The following is a 22,808-nucleotide window of genomic DNA, read 5'->3' as shown; positions in this document are numbered from 1 at the left end:
GGATTTTCAACGCTGAAGTCTTTCTTTATAATGCAAGGGCCGGGAATAATCTCGTGAAGGGTCGGTTCCACAAGCTTGGTCGGCCGGGAAGAGGAGGAGGAAGCTTTCTCCTTTTGAGGAACTGTCTTTGAAGTTTTCACCATTGATTCAAGTTAGAAGAAGTAGAGAAAGACGGAGTTTGGTATTTTCTGACACTAAAAGGAACGGGAGTAACGAGTAATGAGAGAAAAGAAATGAAGAGAGGGAAAAATAGTGAAAGCTTGGAGGGGGTTTGAAGACTGAAGTAAAAAATTTCCAAATTTGAACCTTGTATTTATAGGCATACGGCGACGATTCGATGGCGCTAGCCGACAACCACTGGCCAAGCATTTAATGTTTTGGGAAAGCGAACTGACAGGACATTTCGATAACCTCGAACACCTACATCACGAGAATGACATCATCATCATGGACTCCGGAGAATCGAGGCTCAAGCCGTTTCTTATTATTTTATTCTAAGAAATATGGGGACTATCTGTATACGGTTAAAATCATATGCCTTCGATTTTGTAGTCTCGAGAGGTCGCATCCAAAACAAGTTCAATATAGACCGAGCTTGAGCTCGAAGGCAGAATATGAGGTTCAAAGATCTAAGTGCTCAAGGAACATCGGAGCCGGATATGACCAACCCCGAGATGATGTCGTTATGGGTTTGTAACAGAAAGAGCAAGATTCTCGCCACATCCCCAAGATCACGGCGTAAATTCCGGAATAGATTTGTACGAGTTAGTACGAATCCGTACTAGGTGGTTAGACAGCTATCCAAATAAGATTCCTTACTAAAAATAGAAGTGTACCTTATTTAGGGTTCCCCTACTATATAAAGGGGACCCCAATCATTTGTAACCATCATCAATCATTGGCAAAAGAATATACTCTCTTATTTTCTTGTTCATTACTCATCAGAATTGCCTCTTTACTTGATTGCTCTTACTTTATTGTTCTTGACCAACCTCGAGGCCACCCTAGCTCGAGGTCGAGACTGTCTTGCATACTGATTTGATTTTACTTATTTCCTTATTCTATACGTTAGATTTCTTGGTTATTAATTAGTATTGAATTAAATCATGTATCTTTAAAACCACAAACAAGTTTAATTGTTACTCGTATTTGCGAGGTAAACAGAGTGTGATGTAGACAACTTATTCTAAGACAAACAATAGTGACTATTTCCATGATGTGAAACTCATCACCTTTAGGTCACAGTAGGGGTGTACAAAGAAAACTGACAAACTGCACTAAGCCGATAATCTGAGTCAAACTGAGAAAAAAAACCCGAGTATGGTTCGGTTTGATTTGGTTTGGTGTTGAGAAAAAACTCGATCATAATTAGTTTGGTTTGGTTTTAACTAAAAGAAGTCAAAGCGAAACCAAACCAACCCGACATCACATGTACAGAAGTTTTAAATATATTTTATACATAAAAGTATTTATTTCAGTGTAATTTATAAAAAAAATTAAACTTTTTCATAGTTTTATCTTTTAATGTATTATTTTAAGTTCGGTCTTATAATTTTTGAATGCTCCAATAAGTTTTATAAGCTATAAATGTTAGTAACTCAAATAAAGTTAAAAACAAAATCAAAACAATATTACGGCTAACAAAAGACATTCAATTCTGTTGTACTAGCAATGACCATAATGTTGGATATCTATTTTTTGGTTTTTCTGCGGTTTAATTAGATAAAATACATAACTTTTTTTTTAGTGTTTAATCGTGTAAATAATAGTTCTTATTAGTCGTACTTATTTTAGCAACTTAGTAATTTTAGATTATGTTCATGTTTATTATGGCTTATTAATAATATTCTTGTGCGATTTTATTATCTTTATGACGTATCGAATATTTTAGTATAATGTTTTGACTCATATCATATTTTATGTTATTTTCTTGAAAAACACCTTATATAGTCTGTCTTACTTGGATTAAAGAAATCTCTTTGGAGCACAAATTCTATATTTTGTATCATGAAAACTTTATGAAAAAACCCCGAAAAAAACTGAAAACCCAAAAAATTCGAGAAAAATCGAGATTGAAAAATTCGACTTTTATTAGTTTCGTGTGGTCTTTAGATTTAATAATCAGTCACAATTAGTTTAATTTGGTAATTAAAAAACCCGAACTAATCCGACCTATGTACAATCCTAGGCCACATAGATAGATAACTTGATGAAAAACCCAAAAAAGAAATATATTATATATGTAAAAGAGGGAAAGTGGTCGTTAAGCACACTGAGAAATGTCCATTTAATTGTCGAGCACTAGCATGACTAAATCAAATAAAAGAAAAGAGAACCTGAAAAGAAAAGATCAGTCTAGGAATATCTCTGTCAAACTTATTTATTGGTAATTTAACTCGTGTACGTTGCCATTGGAATTCTTCTTTTGTGAAAGAACAAGTCTTCACATTTCCTTATTCTTTAAATGTACTAATTTTTAAATGAATTAACGATCAGTTATTCTTTGCCTGTTCTAACTTGGAAGGTTAACAGTTTTGGATACAGATTGGTCTAAAGATCTGTGGTCATAATCAACTTCTTGTTCTCCTGTACACCTTGCTTTTCAACCATACAAACACCATCCAAAAACCATTGCATTTATTGAAATGAAATCCTTCAAGTTGAACCTTATCCAAAGCTATTGCAGATCCATCACCAAATTGCTGTTGTCTAATATTGCATTCACTCGTTCATAACTTGTTTTTTGGTTTTGCTTTCACTTTGCTATTTTGTTTCCAAGAGAAAGTTGATTTGGGAAGCAGCAAGGGAGAAGAAGGGGACCATTTCTCAATTTGTGTATGTCATCCTTGCCTAGGTACCATGCTAATCTCTCTTTATCATTCCAATTTCAAATGTATCCGAAGGCGGGGGGAGGGGGGGGGGGACCGTTTTGGACAAGAGAGGAAATAAACTCACTCTTGAAAGAATAATAGTTTCAAAAAATGGTTGGAGACGACAATAAAAGTTTCCTGTTAGTTACAGAAAAAATTGCAGACTACATGTATGCCAGCGGTAAAAGGAACCTACTTACAAAACTTAATCAAGACCTCAGCTGAGCTGCCTTTGATGTATTAACAGATTCATCATCTACTTGCTTCAGCAGGCCATTTTGTTCTGTAGTATATCCTCTAATAATGATCAGCTAACTCTTTACTGTAATGGTTGCCTTGACTGGAAAAATCTGAATTAAAATCTTGACTAGCAAATGCCATCCTCCGAAACAATCTTATTTGCGCAGATTGCTCTGCAGAGTTATATATTGCACTTTCACCAACCTTCATCCCATTTGTCAGATCAGACATAAGCATACTATCAAAAGCTCTCATGATCTGCAAAACCATAAGCATGATCGAATTAAAAAAAAAAAATAGACTTATGGTTGTTTGTGCGTTGGTTTCCAGTAAAGTAAAAGAAGTTACCTGTCCCATCCCTGGTCTCTTTGCAGCTGAGTGACGCACACAAGCTGCAGCGGCCTCAATCATCCGAAACATCTCATTGTCAACATAGTTCTTCTCAAGGCGAGGATCTGCCAACTGATCAAATTCCTCTTTCTCAAGCGCATTACTAAGCAAAGGTCGAGCCTGAAAGTGATCAAATAAAAGCACAGTTAGTGGAAGTCTCCTGCTCAACAAAATGAGGAGTTATAAGTATTCGGTTGCTACTGCTATTGGCTTTTTGTTTTCTTAAATAATAGTTGAATTTCAAGTTTAGACTTGTCTGAAGATTTATGGTTTTGGTAACGTGAGAAAGTTACAACAATATTTAAGCAGACAATTGTTGGAGTTGTTTGATTGTTGAAAAAGAAATCAGACTGCAATGTTTCAGGCACAAAATTAGTGATGTTACAGGACTGACAAATGATAAATAATTCTCAGTACCATCTGAAACAAAATCAGACCATTGTATGATTGTGTCACTGTATAAGAAACGAAGACAGAATCCTCCATGGCGAGAAGAGACTCAAGGGCATCAGAGAAGAGAGTTTTTAAATATATCTCTTCTAATTCTATAAGACAAAAGAAAGCAACATTGCAATTCCTCCGAATATAAGAATAGCTGAAAGACCCTAGAAGATAAGTTAAACTTAGGTCTATTGCGAGTAACGAACAAAATAATAGAAACTTGAAGCTTTACTAGATCATGTATCCCAGGATATGAGCTACAAAGTGTTCATCTTGAAGTCGTAATATTTAAAGCTCAGAAACTTCATGAGCCTAGCTCATACTCTCTTGAGTCTTGAAAATTACTCTTCACATACTATGTAAACTAGTATTAGTATATGTATTTGGTTGCTCTAGTAGATAGAAAGTATATTATTAGGACTTCTTCTATAACAGGACTTTACATGCTCTTTTGGTGCCATTGGCCATAGGCAAGTGCCCATAATATATAGCAATGAAATAACTGTTATCACTCATAAATTTTCAATTATTAGATTAATTCACAACATGCTTGTCAAATGTCATATTATTTTCAAGATAAAGACATGCTTTGGTCAGTCATCATACTTATCATGTCCAAGAGCTATACAAATCACAGTTCTTAAACATCATCAGCATATAGTTGATTAAAAATAATTTAATGAACATATTTAGCAGCAGTTATGTCATATCTCCTTTATTCTACAGATGCGCAACCAAAATAGAGCTAAGTTAGTACAATTAAAGAAGCTGAAGTCAATGAATATGCTGATTTAACATAACCCTGAACTAAGACATAACATTTAAACCCCTATGCCCAGTTAAAAGGTTGATGATACAAGACTGAAACATATCAATTCAAAGCATTTCAAAACAATACCTAAATCAAAAGGATTTAGAACAGATTAATAGTGATGTGGAATAAGACGGGATAAGCTTGATATTGAAGACATAAAATCGAAGAGTGTACAACAATTATGTATTTGGAGTCGAACAAATCCTTAAAAAGTTACGGAATTTTTTTTAAAACATGTAAGCACCTATCTGCCAAGTCTTACTAGTGCTCAAACAACTAAGCAAATAATCTCTCTCCCACTGTGTCATATAGCTACAGACGAATCAAAATGAAGTTCTCAACCAATCTTCCACATTTTCTTGCTATCCCCTAACTCAAAAGGGGATATTAGAGCAGTCCAGAACTTCAGGTATTTGCATTTGTTACCTGCTTTAACTTTTGACCTTAGAGACGAAAATTCACTGATTTAGACCTTACTAATCAATTATACTAATCCTTCATATATTGGTCTCAATTTTGAATTTGTAGACAATCAATCTCATACTCAGGACATTGGAGTCGAACCAAAGAAATGGAACTTTCCTAGAGCTGCAATTAGAGGCTGCTGTAGAGTAATTATGGTTTTTCTTCCAAACATCAGCTACCAAATCCTTGCAGTGAGGAAAATGTCAGGAGGAACTACAAAAATTCTGATTCAATTTCTCATAAAAGGTGTAGAAATGCTAATGAAAGAGATCCAACGAAACTATGGACTTAGAGGAAAAGAGAGATAGGTCAGCGACAAACATACCCACTCAACTAGACTTTCCTCCCCCGAAGGCTGAGATGTATCCACAGGCTTCCGTCCAGTAATTAGCTCCAGAAGTACAACTCCAAATGAATATACATCGGATTTTTCAGTCAGCTTTCCACTGGATGCATATTCAGGCGCCATGTATCTAAGTCCAAACCAAGACGTTAGAGTAAACATGGGCAATTAAAAGATAGCAGTACATTTTCTTATGCTGTATTTGATGTCAATGATGGAAGAGAAACCTACCCAAATGTACCCATAACACGCGTTGTAACGTGACTTTTTGCATCCTGAGCTAATTTAGCTAATCCAAAATCAGAAACCTATGCAAAGTGAATTAAATGTAAACGGCAGCCTGCAAGAAAAACAATGTAAAACAAAGGAGTTTGAGGAATTACACATACCCGAGCCTCAAAATTAATATCCAAAAGAATGTTAGACGACTTGATATCTCTGTGGATGATACGAGGACAGCCTGCCAACAACACCAAAAGAAATGATTAAATCAGAAAAAAAGAAACAAGAATTTAATATCATATGAGAAATCTATACTTAAAAGAGTGAAAAGAATAATTTCGCCTCAAAGACTGAACTTTGAGAAATTTCATGTTATAGTGATAAAGAATAGGATTCCCTAAAAGACTACAATTTTGTTAGTATTCATGTCATCTTTCAGCAATACTCAGCTAGCTAAAGGACAACAGCAGGTCAAGAAACAAGAACAAAGGGAATATGTAAACACATATCACACCATCAACTTTCACAAATATGTTCAATATATATCTTCATATAAATGTATAAGATAGGATTCATTAGTGACTGACAGTCCAACTTAGTCATAAGGAGGAAGAATGGCATTGCTTGCATTTGCATTCATGTTGCTCAAGATTGTTAAAATATTTTAGTAATTTCTCAACATAGATTGGTGAGGCCTTAAATTTAGTTCAGCTGCTTGGTAAGGAGTGAATTGGCCATTCCAAAAGAGAAACATGCACCACTACAGTAATACTGGAAATCCTGATGTTATCACTTTCGACCGAAAGATATAACCAGTGTTTTCAAGGAGACCTTATGCTTGCTAGTAACTAAGATTTTCTCGACTAAAGCATCTGATTTCTTGGTCCAAAAGAGAGCATATAGACAGAACAACACAAATTCAGGTGATAATAGGAGTTAGGTATCATTAGACCGTCATAAGTTATGATGAATAGGAACAGAATCTGAAGGAGCAACCAAGAATGTTATTCAGTCTTTAACTTGTTATTTCTCTTTGCCTTTTCTTTTGCAGGGGAGAGGGGGAGGTTCACTTTTATCTTGTTCGCACTGAGAAGAAATGAAGTAAAGAAACAAGGATAACTCATAAGGTAAGGAAGAGAACAGTAATTACAATCTTCATGCAGATAAGCTATTCCACGGGCTGCACCAACAGCAATCTTAACACGTGCTGGCCAATCCATAACAGGTCTTCCTTGCCCTGTGATTTACAAGTATTAAGAGCTAGTTTTAGTGACCTACTGCCAAAAAGGAATGTTGAAATCAAAAAATATCCATATTTACCATGAAGATGGAAGTATAGGGTGTCGTTGGGGACATAGTCATAAACAAGGAGCCTTCCACTCTCATAAATGCAATAACCTACAAGTGAAACCAAGTGTCGATGATGTATCCGACTAATGATTTCAACTTCAGCTCTGAACTCACGCTCCCCCTGGCTCCCACCAATATTAAGCTTCTTTACTGCTACATCTCTCCCATCTACTAGGCATCCCTTGTACACAGAACCAAATCCACCCTCACCCAACAGATTCTGCTCAGAAAATTCATTTGTAGCCTCAAGTAGTTCTTGATAAGTAAACCATGGTTTTGAATGGCCTACTCCACCACCATTTCCTGGAGAGTTGACAATATTAGAGCCAGCTCCATTTCCAATCACAGGTGTCGATTCTCGAACCTTTAACGAGGCAGAACCTGAAGGGAATTTGCACATCTACTCAAATTTCATGTGAAAGATCTGAATGACAATTATTGCATTGATGGTGTTCGCAACATCTAAAACATCTCAGATTAATGATACCCAAATGTTACCTGATTTTGGAGAGGAGACGAGAGTTGTTGGCAATATATAACCACCATTCAGGCCTGAATCCTTTTTCTTTCGCTTCCAAATGCACCATCCCGCAGCTCCAATAATACCAAGCAACAGAAGCACAAGTATGATACCAATAGCAACTGATCCTCCAGTGCCAATTCCTCCATCTCCTGTAGCATTTGATCTATCTGTCGAATTGTTTCTGGACGCAGTAGCGTCACCTGAAGGAAATGATGGTGAAGGAGGGGTAAAAGAAGGTTGTGCACCATTGGATGTTTGAGGTGGTGATAATTGTGCTATAGGTGTAGGTAATGATGAGTCTGTAGGTGGGGAACTAGAGGATGCTGAGTTACTAGGAGGTAAAGAAGCTGGTGAAGGGGATGAATTTTTTGGAGGGACTAAGGCTGGGGAATCTGGACTACTTTGTGGTGGTTTAGATGGAGGTGATTTGGCAGGCGTCTTGGATGAAGGTGGTGAATGTGATGAGCTTTTTGGAGGTTCAGGAGATGGATTTCCCGGTGATCGTGGTGCTGGAGGAGTTTTTGGATTTTGCACAGGTGCTGGAGGTGACAATGCAGGGGGAAGTCTTGATGAATGAGGAGGTGACAATGCAGGGGGACGCGCCGATGATGATGGAGGTGAACTTGCAGGACTAGTTGGTTCGGGTTGAGGTAGTGGTGGACTACTTGGTTTGCTGGATGATGGAGGTGGAGATGAACTAGGCGGCGGACTAGAAGTTGGAGGTGGACCGGAAGGTGTAGATGGAGGCGACGAAGGAAGAGGTGGAGGACTAATTGGAGGAGCAGATTCTACAGGAGGTGTTGGTGAAGTGAGTGGAGGTGGAGATGAGGCAGGAGGAGGCAATGTTATATTTGTTGGAGGAGGTGATTGAGGCAGTGGTGCTGGTGCTATAGGTGGAGATGTTGCATTTATTGGAGGAGCAGATTGTGGGGGTAAACTGCTAGGGGGAGGAGATGCAATAGATGATGAGTTATTATTGGGCTGAAATGTAGGTGCTGGAGAAGAAAGCTGAGATGATGAACTAAAGGCAGTTGGTGGAGCTGCAAATGATGTAGAACTTGGAGTTGGAGGAGGTGAAACAATTGACATCTCACCACCACCAAAAGCTAAATAAATTCACACCATTTACTATATAATTATCAAAATCTGCATACATCAATGATGTATCAGCAGTCCAAGAACTCTACTACTTGCTCTAAATGATTTCTCAAATCAAGATTCCCCTAATATGCACTAAATTGCTTCTACAATTTTGTATCCACAACAATTCACCTCCACAAATACATATAGCAATTGCAGTCCACTCTCCAAACTAAACACCAAAGATTTCGAAACCAAAAACAAGATTGAATCTTTCACTCTAAAATATGTGTTCCCACTTTACTCAAGAGTTTGGTTTAGAACTCAGCTGCAAATTTCTAACACTTTCTGAAACACATAACCAAATGGCAAAAAAAGAAAAAAATTACCCAAATCACCAAAAACAATTATCAGAAACCCCAGGTACCAAAAGTCACAAAATGCTCGATTTCCTTGTGGATAATATAGAATTTGTGCTTTTAAACCAAAACACCACTTTGACATAGGACCATAGAAGTGAATCCAACTGTAAAGACAATAAGAACTTTTATCATGGCACTGCAATGATAAAAAGCATGAGAATTTCAGCCAATCTTGAAGTTACACAGTCGAAGAAAATGGGGGTGTCTGAAATCCTACCAGTGCACTATCCACAACACTGAAAACGACCCCAATAAACAATAGAGAATTTTTACGGATGTATGAGTATCTATTTACATATATAGGAAGTGTGAAATGTAAGAAGGGAACATGTGTGTTTTTCCAATATTGTGGAGTCATTGGATTTTGAAAACTGAAGTAAGTGCTTTCTCACAACGTCAAAATCAGTGCATAGATTCGTCCAAAGGTTGTGCAGCGCACATTATTTGCTGTTTGGAGTAAATTCGACTCTATCCTCATCAAGGGTAAGTAAAGATATTTTAAACAAATATTATATTGAAGAATTTTATTAACTCCACTTAATTCTCAATTTCTTTTAGCTTCCTGTTCTGTTAATAGTAGTTATTCATTTCTCATTTAAAAACAGAGAAAACAAAAAGGTGTCTCCTCAATCAGAGCTCGTGCGCCTAGCTTACCTAGAGCAATTTAATTTTTGCCGTATGATTTATAAGCTATTGCACTAGTGAATACCCGAAGAATAGTGACAGTGAGTTTCCTCGGAAATTTTACAAAAAGTAATGATCAATAGAGTTTCACTCACGTACGCTGCCAAAACCTAGAGGATTCTGCTATTATTTGGCTTTGATTTGGTGCCTCTATTTAATTTGGTTGTTGTTTATAAATTAATAATACATCATCTTAGTTAAACAAATAATAATTTGTTTGATAGGTCAAAATCCCTTATTTGTACTGCTAACATTTAGTATTATTACTCTAATTGACAAGGTCCTACTACAATTATCTGCTAATCAGTTGTTATTTCTTCAACCCTATTAGTTGTTGAGACAAATTAACTTGATTTTTCTACTTAATTAAATGAAAATTTTAATCAAGATAAATGGAGTATTTAAATGGGATCCTATGTACTTAGCCTTCAAAAAGCTATTTTCTACTTCAATCTTGTTTTCTTGTTAGCTACACACAGGCTGTCATTTGAAAGTCACCCTTGTTTAACTAGTTTAGTCATAAAAGAGTATATGTTACAATCACGTGCGGCTCAAAAGTGATTTTCAAATTGATTAGTCACACATAAACTACTTCTCACTAAAAGTAATTTGTGAAAAATATTTTTGAAAAAAAATACTTTTCAAAATAAACTAATTTTAGAAGCTTGGTCAAACATACAATTAAATTAATGGTTTAGACTTTAGTTCTTACTCTCAATCCGCATAGTTTTGAATATATGAATTCAAAATCTTTTATTTATTAAAATTTTAGTTATTTAACATTTGTATTTAGATTTTGTCCAAAAAATTGTTAGGTTGATGTTTACCCTCAAAAACGGATAACAATTGAATTTATATATGGTTTTAAGAATATGCGGATTAATTCAATATAAATGATAAATGACGTCAGATTAAGCAAATAAAAAACGTAATAAATTGCCAAATCAATAAGGAGAGTGATCCCGGACTCAATAACGGCTTAACGAAGTGCTTGCCTCCAATCCCGAAGTCACGCTAATGAATGGAGAATTGATAAACGAAAGTAAGAACTTTGAATAACAGAAGGAATGAGAGTATGTTGCCTTGATATGCGTGTTACAATGTGTCGCATGAATAATAATCTTTCCCCTTTATATAGTAGGGGAGTTTTACCCTAAATACAATTCTAAGAAAGATAAAAATCTTCTGTTACGCTAATCACTGATTTTCTGCCGATACGAGCCGAGATTCATGTCGTGATATTCGATTGGGCACGGACATCACGGCCATTTGTTAGTCGTATGTAGCTGTTTGGTAATGTTCTCTGAAGCCTTAATTCTCGAATTGGAACCAGAGGATATGACCCCGATATCCCCGAGGGGAGGAGTTTTGCCCGAGCCCCGATACGAGGGGCTCCCTGCTCTGACTCTGATCCATTATGGCCATGTTCCTTCTTCGTTTGACTCGCCAGGAAGTCGAGTCATGCAATGGGCTCGGTTCTATCTGTATATAGATAGTCCCCTCGTTTCAGAAAGAGTATGTTTGCCGAAATGATGGGAAACGACAGATGACTCTGGTTCCTTCCTTCGTACGCTACGATGGGGGAGCCAAAATGTTTATCAATCGCGTCGTTCTGACTTCGGACACGTGTCGCTCACCGGCAGGTTGCCTTCGAATGTGAAGCGTCGGTTGTTTCCCTATAAAAGCCTCATTTCTTTGTCCTTTTTCTACTTTCCGACCAAACCACTATCTTCGAGCTTTCTAGCCATTATCAAAACCTTCTTCATATCTTCATCCTTGTTCTTCAATCTCCAGATTTCCTTCAAATTTTCATACTTTCTTCTTTATCTTTAAAACTCGTTTTTCTAAAACTTTGTGTTCATTTCTCAAATTTTCAAACACTCCCCCAAATGGCAATGGCCAAAACATCAAAAACCGTTCCTCATCAACTTGCCTCTTCATCTTTTGAACCGGTTGTTGGTACTGAAGTGGTTAACCCTCAGGTGGTTGCCCTCGAAACGGCTTCCCCATTGTGGCTTCAAATGAACCGGCCACCGAGCCTCCCTTGTCGGCGTTCATCTCCCAAGGCTGCTCGATTGTAGATGATTTTAATATCGAGAAACATTTGCGCAAATAGGACGGGGGCAAAGGAGTCTCGAGATTCATATGTTCTATGATCGAGGACGTTCTTTCCATAGTTCGTAAGGACTGTGATTGGGAAGGCAAGGACGCAGTAGTCCCCGGGCTCGAGGATAGCGTTACTACCCATGTGGAAGGGTACCTAAGTGTTACACTTATCCCTTCATGTTGGGCCCGATGGATCCAATCATTCTAGATTTTGCAAGAGGTACGAGGTGTGCCTTGGGAAATCCACCCATCATTGTGGAGGATCGTCACCCTCATTCGTTACTTCGTGAACAAGTTCGAATCTCGTCGGTTCACGTTCGACCACCTGCTTCAATTATACAGTCCCCGGATGTTCCGAGAGGGACTGATCAAGCTCACATGCTGGGCCAACAAGGCCCCCTTCTCCCGTATCGATGAAGACCGAGACCAGGGTTGGTAGGACGTTTTGTCCGAGTGAAGATCGAGGATTTGATCCCTCCGGAATACATGATATTCCCTAAGAAATGGAATGCATCTCGTAAGTACAACTCTTTCTTTCAACATCAAAATTTCTTCTTCTTTCATTTCTATCTTCTCATCCATGTTTGTGGTTGTGTATCTATCGTGTGGGTTCCGAATGCAGTCCCCCAGTTAAAAGAGTGGATCGAGGGCATCTACACTCAGATGTCCTACTTCGAGCGCACATGGCGCATTCTCTCGAAGGGCCGATGGGAGGCCCGTTCTCATAGTAAGGCCTCTTTTCTAGTAGTCAACACTATGTCTTCACCTTTTATTATACTAACTCATCTACCTTCTTTGTTATTGTAGGTTTACCTAAGACCATCGAACTTAGGCCTTTGGAAGGGGATGAAGATGTGCCCCCTCGGTTGATCCCTCCATTTCTGCCATGAAGGAAAAAAAGAAAAGGAAAAGAAAACCCTCAGGCTCCCCGAGCTCCAAGGCAAAGAAACTGAAGAAGCGGGTGCTCCGCAAGCCTAGGAGGGGCTTCAGTTCCTGGGTTCCAGCCTCTGACTCCCTCCTCCAGCTTAGGGACGAGCCGGAGGATGAATCTATTTTCGTAACCCATGGGACAACCTATCCCAGGGATTGGCGTGCATCCGAGGGGGAGACTCGAGAGTTTGACCCCCTCTAACTCAAAAAGTTGACGTGAAAACCCGAGATGAAACTTCCCAGGATGCCGGTTCTGCACCAAAGGAAGCATCCGGCATAATTGAGATCTCAGGGACGCCCTCCTACACCGAATCTATACTCGAGGAGGCCCAAGCGAGGAAGGAGAATCCAACAAAGGGGCCAGGGTGCAGAAGATCCCATTCACTCCTTTTTGGTTGGAGTGGATTCGTCAGCTTTGGAAGACTTCTCCGGTCTGGGTAACCTGGAAGAAAGATACTTTCTCAGAGGCTGGCAGGCCAAGCTTGAGCCCGAAATTAATCAATCAGTTCACCGCTCCGAGCATGGACCCTGGCCGCAAGAGGTTGATTGTACTGACCGTTCCATAGGATGCCCGAGTTTTGTTCGCTCCTATAGAGGTAGATAGCTACCTCCGATGCTTGGTGACCAAGGAGGACTAGGCGAAAATGAATGTGGTGAACGTGTCATGCCTTTTAAATGAGGTGCAGTAGGCGTTGAACCGGTTAAGACATCGTTCCCTTCTATGTATCCATAGTTATCTGTGTTTGACATTCCTCACATTTTCTTTGCCTTTTCGCAGGCCTCGGTACTCCACCACGAGAGTTTCCTCCAATATCGAGTTGAAGTCACTCAACTCGAGCTCGATATCAAGGAGGCTGCCCAAAAAAGAGACATGTACAATCTTCTTAGCAAACATCAGGAGGGGGTCGCCAAGAACCTCCAGGCCGAGCTGGATATGGCTTAGAAGGAGCATGCAGACTTGGTGGAAAAGGTAAAAGTTTTTGAAGTTAGAAATGAAGGTCCGGTCGACTTCGCAAGTCTAGTAGAAGATCGACCAGATCGACTCTATAAAGAGATGGATGAGATCCAAGTGATGGCCAACAGGTGGAAAAACAAGATGGACCTGATGGCCTCGGAGAAGGAGATTGCCCAGGCCAAGCTATCTTCGATGGAAGTTAAGCTTCTAGTGGCAAAGGAGAAGGCTAATGTACGGGCTCCACAAAATGAGGACCTCCAAGCTCAACTAGGCTCGGCCATTGATGAACGGGATGTCCTCGTCAAGGAGCTTGAAATAACGAGGTCCAAGTTGGAAGTAACCTCGGCTGATGCTGACGAGATGGTGACCCGGTACAAGGCGGATATTGAAGCAGCCGAGGCCTACCTGAAGACTACCGCTGAGTATGTAAAGCAGCTTTCCCGAAGGGAGACCCTGGAGGAAATACATGCCCGAGGTTTCGACCTATCCGCTGAGATCGAAGAGGAAAAAATACTTGAGGTCGAGGCCAAGAGGCTAGTCGAACCCGGAGATGAAGAAGGATCTGAGGGCTCTAAAGAATCCGAAGGCCTCGACGGTTTTGGTGACAAGTCGGGTTCCGATGAAGACTAGGTGGAGATGCCTTAGGATTTTTTGTTTTTTTTTGTATCTTGTGCATTTGTTTTGTTGAGGCCGTTTTCATTGGCCTTTGTAAAGATATTCCGGAATGTATAAAGTTTTTCTTTTCTTTCGGCAATTTTCGAGTCTATTATCTTCAGTATCTTTTTATAATTGCAAACATTTTGAATGCCTTAGCACAGAATGAAATGCAGTAATGAGTCATTTTTCAGGGGTCCGAACAAAACTTGTCCTCGATGCATCTATTGCTCGAACTTATCGAAGCTTGGAGTGACCGAAATATTTCCTCGAGATGCTTGTTTAAATGTTTTTAGACTATATCTTTGTCGAGGGTAACCTTTGAACATGTTTGGAATTTTGTTGATGGCCTTATGTTTTGATTATGGGCTTTGGACGTTTCCGAACCATTTTTAGGGTAGCCGCAACCTTTTAGTTTTGGGCACTGCCTAATAGGTTTTGTGCCTCCAGGTTTCGATAACGCAAGCTGCCGAACTTATCTCGGACGGCAGTCCCCGAGTGGGGGTAGCCCTTTGGGCTCGGATAGGGGTGTCCCTTGGGCTCGATAGTTCCCGGGTAGAAATAGCCTTTGGGCTCGATACTTTTAAGAAGAAAAAAATGTTTGTTAGAAAAGTAGAAGCTTTTGTACATTTCTGTGTGTAACGTACAAGATTGTAAGCGTGTAAGAGTTCGTATTATGGCTGAGGTGGTCTGTGCATGCATGATTCATTTGACCGTTTGGCCCTTATAATAAATACTTTCCACCGAGCCTAGACTATTCAAGCACAAAGTTTCCTTCAACAACAACAACAACAACATACGCAGTATTATCTCATACTTTTTCCTTCCTTGCTAAAAAATCTTGACCCGATGGTGAAGGCCCCTAGTATTCGAGGTTGATCTTTGAGAGGGCTCGGATACTGTTGGTGTGACCATTGGCTCCAATTTAAAACCGGTCTTTGATTCTAAGTTAGCACTATTTACTGTTGCCTCATTAAAAACCTTGCCGGAAAACCCATTTGGGATAAAATTGGTTCAAGGGGAAAAGAGTACAACGCGTGCTTTCAGACCTAACGGCTACATTCTCCTTTGGTCGTTGCCTACAAGTGTTAGCCCAATTCGTAATATAAAAAATAATGAAACTGAATGAGGTTGTACCTTAGCAGTAGTATGGTTTTAAGTGAGTCGCATTCCAGTTGTTTAGTAGTTGTGCGTCGTTTCCTGCTTCGAGTTTATACGATCCTTTACAGGTAATCCCGATGACTCGATATGGACCTTCCCAATTCGGTCCTAGATTCCCTTCGTTCGGGTTCCGGATGTTCTGTGTTACTCTTCTTAACGCCAAGTCCCCAATGTTGAAGTGTCGGAGGTTGGCTCTTCAGTTGTAGTATCTTTCTATCCGTTGCTTTTAGGCGGCCAGCCAGACTAGAGTGGTCTCGCGCCTCTCATCCAGTAGTTCTAGGCTCGTGCTCATGGCCTTGCCATTTGATTCTTCGGTTTCATATCGAAACCTAAGGCTCGGTTATCCCATCTCGACCGATATTAGTGCTTCGGCACCATATACCAACAAAAATAGGGTCGCCCCGGTACTTTTTTTTTTAGCAATATCCGAATGTATTTCAAGACAAAAACCCAGTAATATCAAGTTTAAACATCCATTAATAATCAAAAACAAAACTGAAAGTAACTACTACACCTTAATCCCAAACTAGTCGAGATCCGGCCATATGAATAACATCAAAAACTACTAAGAATAAGCAAACCTAAGCAGTGAGCACAACGACACCACCAGCCTCCTTAATCTTCTTCTCAGCATTCTTTGACATGAGCTTAGCCTTCACGACCACAGCCTGGTTTTCGGGCAAAACACCTTTACCCAAAACCTTGAAGTAACCGTACTGGGTAATATCAATCAAAGGAGTAGTGTCGTTGCTTCTCTTAGCCTTGTCCTTCACCTCTTGAGGAACAAGTGACCAGAGATCGTCGATGTTGATTGTTGGGCAATGGAACTTGTTGCGAAGTTTATGGAAGTAACGCATACCTTTCCGAAGTAACCAGGATGGTACTTATCGAAAAGGATACGGTGATGGTGCATACCTCCGGCGTTACCACGACCACCTGGATGCTTCCTATGCTTACCGACACGCCCGTGTCCGGCACTAACGTGGCCACGCTTCTTCCTGTTCTTCTTGAATCGGGTCGTCATTTCTGTGTCGGCTGCGAATCGTCGCCCCGGTACTTGATTTTGAGGTCGTGTGGTATGCCCACAAGACTTCGGGCAGGATTTACTTCCATTTTCCTTTGGTATCGGTCACCTTTTCTTATGGTTTTAAAGGATTGTTTGTTCGTCAACTCCGCATGTCCATTCCCACTAGGGTGTTGACAAGATCTTTTTGATCTTATAGTCCTCGAAAAATTTGCTTACCTTGCCGCCGATAAATTGCTTCCCATTATCACACACTATCTCAGCCGGTATACCGAACCGACATATTATGTGATCCCAAATGAAGTCGATGGCTTCTTTTTCCTGGACCTTCTCAAACGCTTGAACTTCGACCCATTTAGAGAAATAGTCAATCATAAATAGTGTAAATTGTGCCTTACTGGGAGCCCATGGTAGGGGACCGACGATGTTCATTTCCTATTTCATGAATGGCGAGGGTGACAGGACCGTATGTAGCAACTCCCCGGGTTGGTGGATCATTGGTGCGTGCCTCTGACAGCCGTCGCATTTTCACATAAAGTCCTTTGCATCTTTCTCCATGTCAATCCAGTAATAGTCAGTTCTGATTATCTTACGAACAAACGATTCTGCCCCCGAATGGTTTTCGTAGGTGCACTCATGAACTTCTCTCAAAACATATTCGGTGTCTCTCGACCCCAAGCATATGGCGAGTGGGCCATCGAACGTTCTTCTGAATAGAGTATCTTTGGACAGGCTAAACCCGGCCACCTTCATGCGTATAGCTCTCAATTCTTTGGGATCTGATGGCAACTTCCCAGTCTTCAAATAGTCTATATACTTGTTTCTCCAATCACGAGTTAAACTTGTTGAGTTTATCTCGGCATGGCCTTCTTCCACTACTGATTTCATAAGTTATATGAACATTCTGAGCTGAATTCATCATCATCAACCGATGACCCCAAGTTAGCCAGAGCATTGGGTTTGCTATTTTGATCCCGGGGCACGGGTTGTAGGGTCCATTCCTTGAATCTATGTAGCGGTACATGTAGTTTATCCAAGTATCTTCAGATTCGTTCCTCTTTCACTTCAAATGTCCCATTGAATTGATTTATCACAAAGAGGGAATCGCATTTAGCTTCGATCACTTCGGCCCTCATGCTTTATCCAATTCTAGACCTGTAATCATGGCCTCATACTTGGCCTCATTGTTATTCAATTTCACAGTTCTAATAGATTGCCTAACTACGTTACCCGTAGGCGTCTTCTACATGATACCAAGTCTGGGCCCCTTTGCGTTTGAGGCACAGCTCGTATAGAGGGTCCAGATTCCCGAGGAGGTCCCCAAGGTTAACAACAATTCCTTTTCGACTTCGGATATCCGGCCACGAAGTCTATCAAAATTTGAGATCTAATGGTGGTTCGGGGTCGATATTCGATATCGTACCTGCTAATTTCCATGGCCCATTGGCCAATCGTCCCGAGAGCTCGGGTTTGTACATGATGTTCCTCAATGGTAAGTATTTACGACATATATAGGATGGAATTGAAAATATGGCTTTAATTTACTGTAGGCGCTTAGCAAAGCGAGCGCTAATTTCTCCAAGTAAGGATACTTTGTTTCGCCCTCGCCTAGAGTCCTGCTAATATAATATATAGGAAATTATGTACCTTCCTCTTCTCGGACTAAGACTCCACTTGCCGCTATCTCGAATACCGCTAAGTACAGGTACAATTGCTCATCTGCATTTGGAGTATGAAGCAAAGGTGGACTCGAAAGATACTATTTGAGTTCTTCCGAAGCTAGTTGGCACTCTGGGGTCCACTAAAAGTTATTCTTCTTCTTCAATAATGAGAAGAATTAATGGCTCTTATCGAAGGACCTTGATATGAACCAACCCGGGGGGTATGCACCCGGTTAGCCTTTGAGTGGCTTTGACATTGTCCACCACGGTGATGTCTTCTATAGTTGTGATTTTTTCAGGATTGATCTCGATTCCCCGGTTGGATGCTATGAATCTAAGGAACTTCCCGGACCCGACCCTGAATGCGCATTTCTCCGGGTTCAGCTTCATATTGTATTTCTTCAATATGTTGAAGGTTTCCTACAAATGTTCCAAATGGTCCTCTACTCGCAGGGACTTATGTAACATGTCATCAATGTAAACCTCCACTGATTTTCCTATTTTCTCTTCGAACATCCGATTTACTAGGAGTTATAGTTGCACCAACATTTTTAGTCCGAACGACATTATGTTATAACAATAGGTGCCATATTTAATGGTGAAGGAAGTTTTTTCTTGATCGGCCTGGTCCGGCCGGATCTAGTTGTACCCGGAATAGACATCGAGAAAGTTGAGTATCTCGTGGCCGGCCATCACATCAATCATGTGATCGATGTTAGACAAAGGAAAAGAGTCCTTAGGGCATGCCTTGCTCAAGTCTTTGTAATCTACACACATTCTTAATTTATTTCCCTTTTTAGGCACTAGCACTATGTTAGCTAACCAATCCAGGTACTTAACTTCCTGAATGAAACCTATTTTAAGGAGTTTGGATACCTCGTCTTTGATGAATACATGCTTGACTTCAGATTGAGTCCTCCTCTTCTGTCAACCGGGTGGAACTTTGAATCCAAGCTCAACTTGTTAGTAGTTATTTCTAGCGATATCCTTATCATATCAAGATGGGACCAAGTGAAACAATTTATGTTAGCTATAAGGAATTCAATGAGTTTTTCCTAAGCTCGTGAGTTAACCCCGTGCCCAGGTATACCTTCCGATCGAGCAAGTGTTCGATCAATATGACTTGCTCCAGCTCCTCAACTGTCGACTTGGTGGCATCGGAATCATCAGTAGCGATGAACGACCTGGGAACTCTATAATCATCATCCTCGCCTGGTTTTTGCTTTTTCGATTTGGTCGGGGATAGTGTAGGTGATTGCTATTTAGTTTCTTTCTTCCTAACTGACTCTGTTGATGTCCAGAGGCCGGACACGGGGATCACCTCATCGGCCATGAACATTTCTTTTGCGGTCGGTTGTTCTCCGTAAACTATTTTGATCTCTCCTGGTGTGGGGAACTTCAATGCCTGGTGCAGAGTCGAGGGTATTGCCCTCATGTTGTGAATCCATGGTCTTCTGAATAGAGTGTTATACCTCATACCCCCCCTCGATGACGTAGAACCTCGTCTCCTGAATTGTTCCGGCAGTGTTTACCGGTAGGGTTATCTCCCCTTTAGTGGTTTCACATGCCATGTTGAATCCGTTTAAGACCCGGACCGCTAGCACTATTTGGTTTTTTAGACCCAGCTGCTCTACGATCCTCGATCTGATGATATTGCCCGAGCTACCTGGATCAATCAACACACTTTTAACTCGAGATTTATTTATGAGTACAGAAGCTACCAGTGCATCGTTATGCGACTGCACAATGCCTTCGGCGTCTTCATTGTTGAAAGAGATGGTCCCCTCCGACATGCAATCTCGGGTTCGTTTTTCCCTTGTAATCGACACCTTAGTGCGCTTCAGCATTGTCCCTGTGGGATGTCGACTCCACTGATGATCATGTCATGACATGCTGAGGTTCCTCTTGCTCGGTCTTCTTGTTGGAGTCCCTATTCCTAAAGTGATTTTTTGCTCGATCACTCAAAACTCTCGGAGGTGTCCATTATTGAATAACCAGGCCACTTCTTCTCTCAATTGTCGGCAGTCTTCGGTCCTGTGACTGTGAGTGCCATGATACTTACACATCAGGTTGGGATCTTTTTTTGGGAAGGATCTGACTACAATGGCCGAGGCCACTTAGTATCTTTGATGCGTCCGATGGCTAATACGATGCCGACAGCATTGATGCTAAAATTGTACTTCAATAATCTCGGTGCATCACTAGAGAAGATCGGTCTGTCGAAACCGTTTTTGCGCATGAGTCCCCGGTTATTATGACCTCGATCACATCTTTTTTCATTCCTTGTCGGGTCACGTCCGGGTCCATTGCCCCTTCAATCTTCGCTATGCGATTGGTGGTACTCGGTCTTGGTTCATGATCAATGGCTCTTTTAGACATGTCATTAGTTCTAGTGGATATACGGACCCAGAGGGGACCCCGAGCTGGTCATCCTCCACTCTGATTTTTGATTGGTACCTGTTATGAACGTCAACCCAAGTTACTGCCGGGTACTCTAATAAATTTTGTTTCAGCTGCTGTGAAGCCAAAGAGCTTTAGGGGTTGAGTCCTTGAGTGAATGCTTGAACAACCCAATCGTCCACAACCGGGGGCAAATCCATCCTTTCTATTTGAAACCTCGACCCGAACTCTCTCAGAATCTGGTTATCTCTTTGCTTGCTTTAAAGAGCTCAGATTTTCTGGTCTCGACTTTGATGGCCCTGACATGAGCTTTTACGAAGGCATCCACAAGCATAGCAAATGATTCAATAGAATTAGGGGGCAGGTTGTGATACCATATCATTGCTCCTTTAGACAGCGTTTCCCCGAACTTTTTCAGTAGAACCGACTCGATTTTGTCATCTTCCAAGTCATTTTCCTTGATGGCACACATGTAGGAGGTCATGTGTTCATTCAGATCTGTGGTCTTATTATACTTCGGGATTTTGGGCATACAGAACTTCTTTGGGATCGGTTTCGGAGCTACGCTCGGAGGGAAAGGTTTTTGGATGAACTTACTGGAATCCAGGCCTTTCAATATCGGGGGTGCTCTTGGGATTTGATCAACCCTGGAGTTATATGTCTCCACTTATTTGTCGTTGGCTTCGATTTTCTTTCTCCCGATTCCACCCGTTTTGTTAGTTCCTCAAACATCTTTATTATCTCGGGGTTGGTCCCGGGTTCAACTTCACTTGACCTTTATGTGGGCGGTTCATTTCTGCAAGTGTTTTCCCGGGATAGTTCGGGTTCAACTCTGCTGGGGGCGCGACTTTTGTTCTACAATTGGGTTGTTGCTTCCTGTTGAGCCTATAACATTTCGATTGGGCACGATCATCACGACCCTTTGTTAGTCGTGTGTAGCTGTTTGGTAATGCTTTCCGAAGCCCCAATCCTCGAATCGGACCCGGAGGATATGACCCCTATATCCCTGAGGGCAGGTGTTTTGCCCGAGCCACGATACGAGGGATTCCCCGCTTTGACTCCGATCCATTATGGCCATGTTTCTGCTCCGTTTGACTCACCGGGAAGTCGAGTCATGCAGTGGGCTCGGTTCTATTCGTATACAGTTGAACTGGACGTATATTGTATGCCCGTTCACGTCTGCGTGAACCAAATAAAGATATGAATTCAAAAATGAGAAGACTATGAAAATAGAATAATGTGAAAAAGTGAAGAATTTTTCCATTAAAAAGTTGAGCTAGAAGTAAATAATACTTCGAATCAAATACATGTGACAAAAACGAACAGTATGGAGGTTTCTTCACAAGTAGAAACGAAGGTCCCTTCCAAATACGATCTAATCAATGACCAAATTAGCTAGTTGGTTAAGATTTGTTCCCCGATTCACTAAAAGACAAACCTTAAGAATCTCATTAAGTACTAATTATAATTAATAATTGAAATTAAGATTGCTGACCTTGTTTACTGCAAAAATTGATTATTTTAGTAAAAAAGTCGAATCATTTTGTTCCAGACCACATTGTTCTGTACATAGTTGTTGCGTGAAGTCCATCACATACTTGCAGAAAGCACAATCTCGATTATTTTTATTTGTCCCATGTAAATGACAAATCATTAAGACAATTATTTGGCAAATTAAGGCGAACCCGTGAATTTTAGGTGCATGGTAGGTTGGTCACTTTTTGTCTTTTAGTTTTATTTTTTCTTTATTTTTGGTAAAGGGCAAATTACTTCATTTTGTATTTCTTTTGTTTACTTAAGCATCTTTTCGTGATTTCAGATTTGACTCAAACAAGTAAGAGTAAAAGAAAACATAGAACGAGGATTTTGAAATTTAAAGGCTTATTCCTAAAGCTACAACCTACGGGATTACTATATCTGGTTCACGATAAGTGACCAATTTGTTTTTAGCACGTCCATTAAGAAAATATTAAATTCTATACAAAAATATCTACTATGACTAAATTACCCCTAATTAAACATTTAATGTGAGGAGTAAGAAAACTTTTTAGGGATATGTACATAGGGATTATT

At 40.4% G+C, this 22,808-nt stretch overlaps 1 protein-coding gene, 1 non-coding gene and 1 pseudogene across 2 annotated transcripts; all 3 read right to left on the bottom strand.

Annotated features, from left to right (window-relative positions):
• Positions 1 to 2,808: 2,808 nt before the first annotated feature.
• LOC142173083 (U6 spliceosomal RNA) lies at positions 2,809 to 2,912 on the bottom strand. The gene has a single exon (XR_012702512.1). It is a non-coding gene; the product is annotated as a U6 spliceosomal RNA (small nuclear RNA).
• A 28-nt stretch (positions 2,913 to 2,940) lies between these two features.
• Positions 2,941 to 9,533, bottom strand: LOC107812889 (proline-rich receptor-like protein kinase PERK8). The gene is made up of 8 exons (XM_016638066.2): positions 7,634 to 9,533; positions 7,106 to 7,516; positions 6,936 to 7,022; positions 5,953 to 6,023; positions 5,795 to 5,871; positions 5,546 to 5,693; positions 3,459 to 3,620; positions 2,941 to 3,368 (listed from the first exon to the last, which is right to left on the bottom strand). Exons 1-8 carry the CDS (start codon positions 8,745 to 8,747, stop codon positions 3,168 to 3,170), a joined length of 2,271 nt encoding a protein of 756 aa, XP_016493552.1. The 5' UTR covers positions 8,748 to 9,533; the 3' UTR covers positions 2,941 to 3,167.
• A 6,525-nt stretch (positions 9,534 to 16,058) lies between these two features.
• On the bottom strand, positions 16,059 to 16,674 carry LOC107812886 (large ribosomal subunit protein uL15x-like; annotated as a pseudogene).
• Between the last annotated feature and the right edge of the window lie 6,134 nt (positions 16,675 to 22,808).

The sequence above is a fragment of the Nicotiana tabacum genome, chromosome 18 (genome assembly GCF_000715075.1).
Source record: "Nicotiana tabacum cultivar K326 chromosome 18, ASM71507v2, whole genome shotgun sequence".
Lineage (NCBI taxonomy): Eukaryota > Viridiplantae > Streptophyta > Magnoliopsida > Solanales > Solanaceae > Nicotiana > Nicotiana tabacum.
This window is presented reverse-complemented; position numbering and strand designations above follow the sequence as displayed.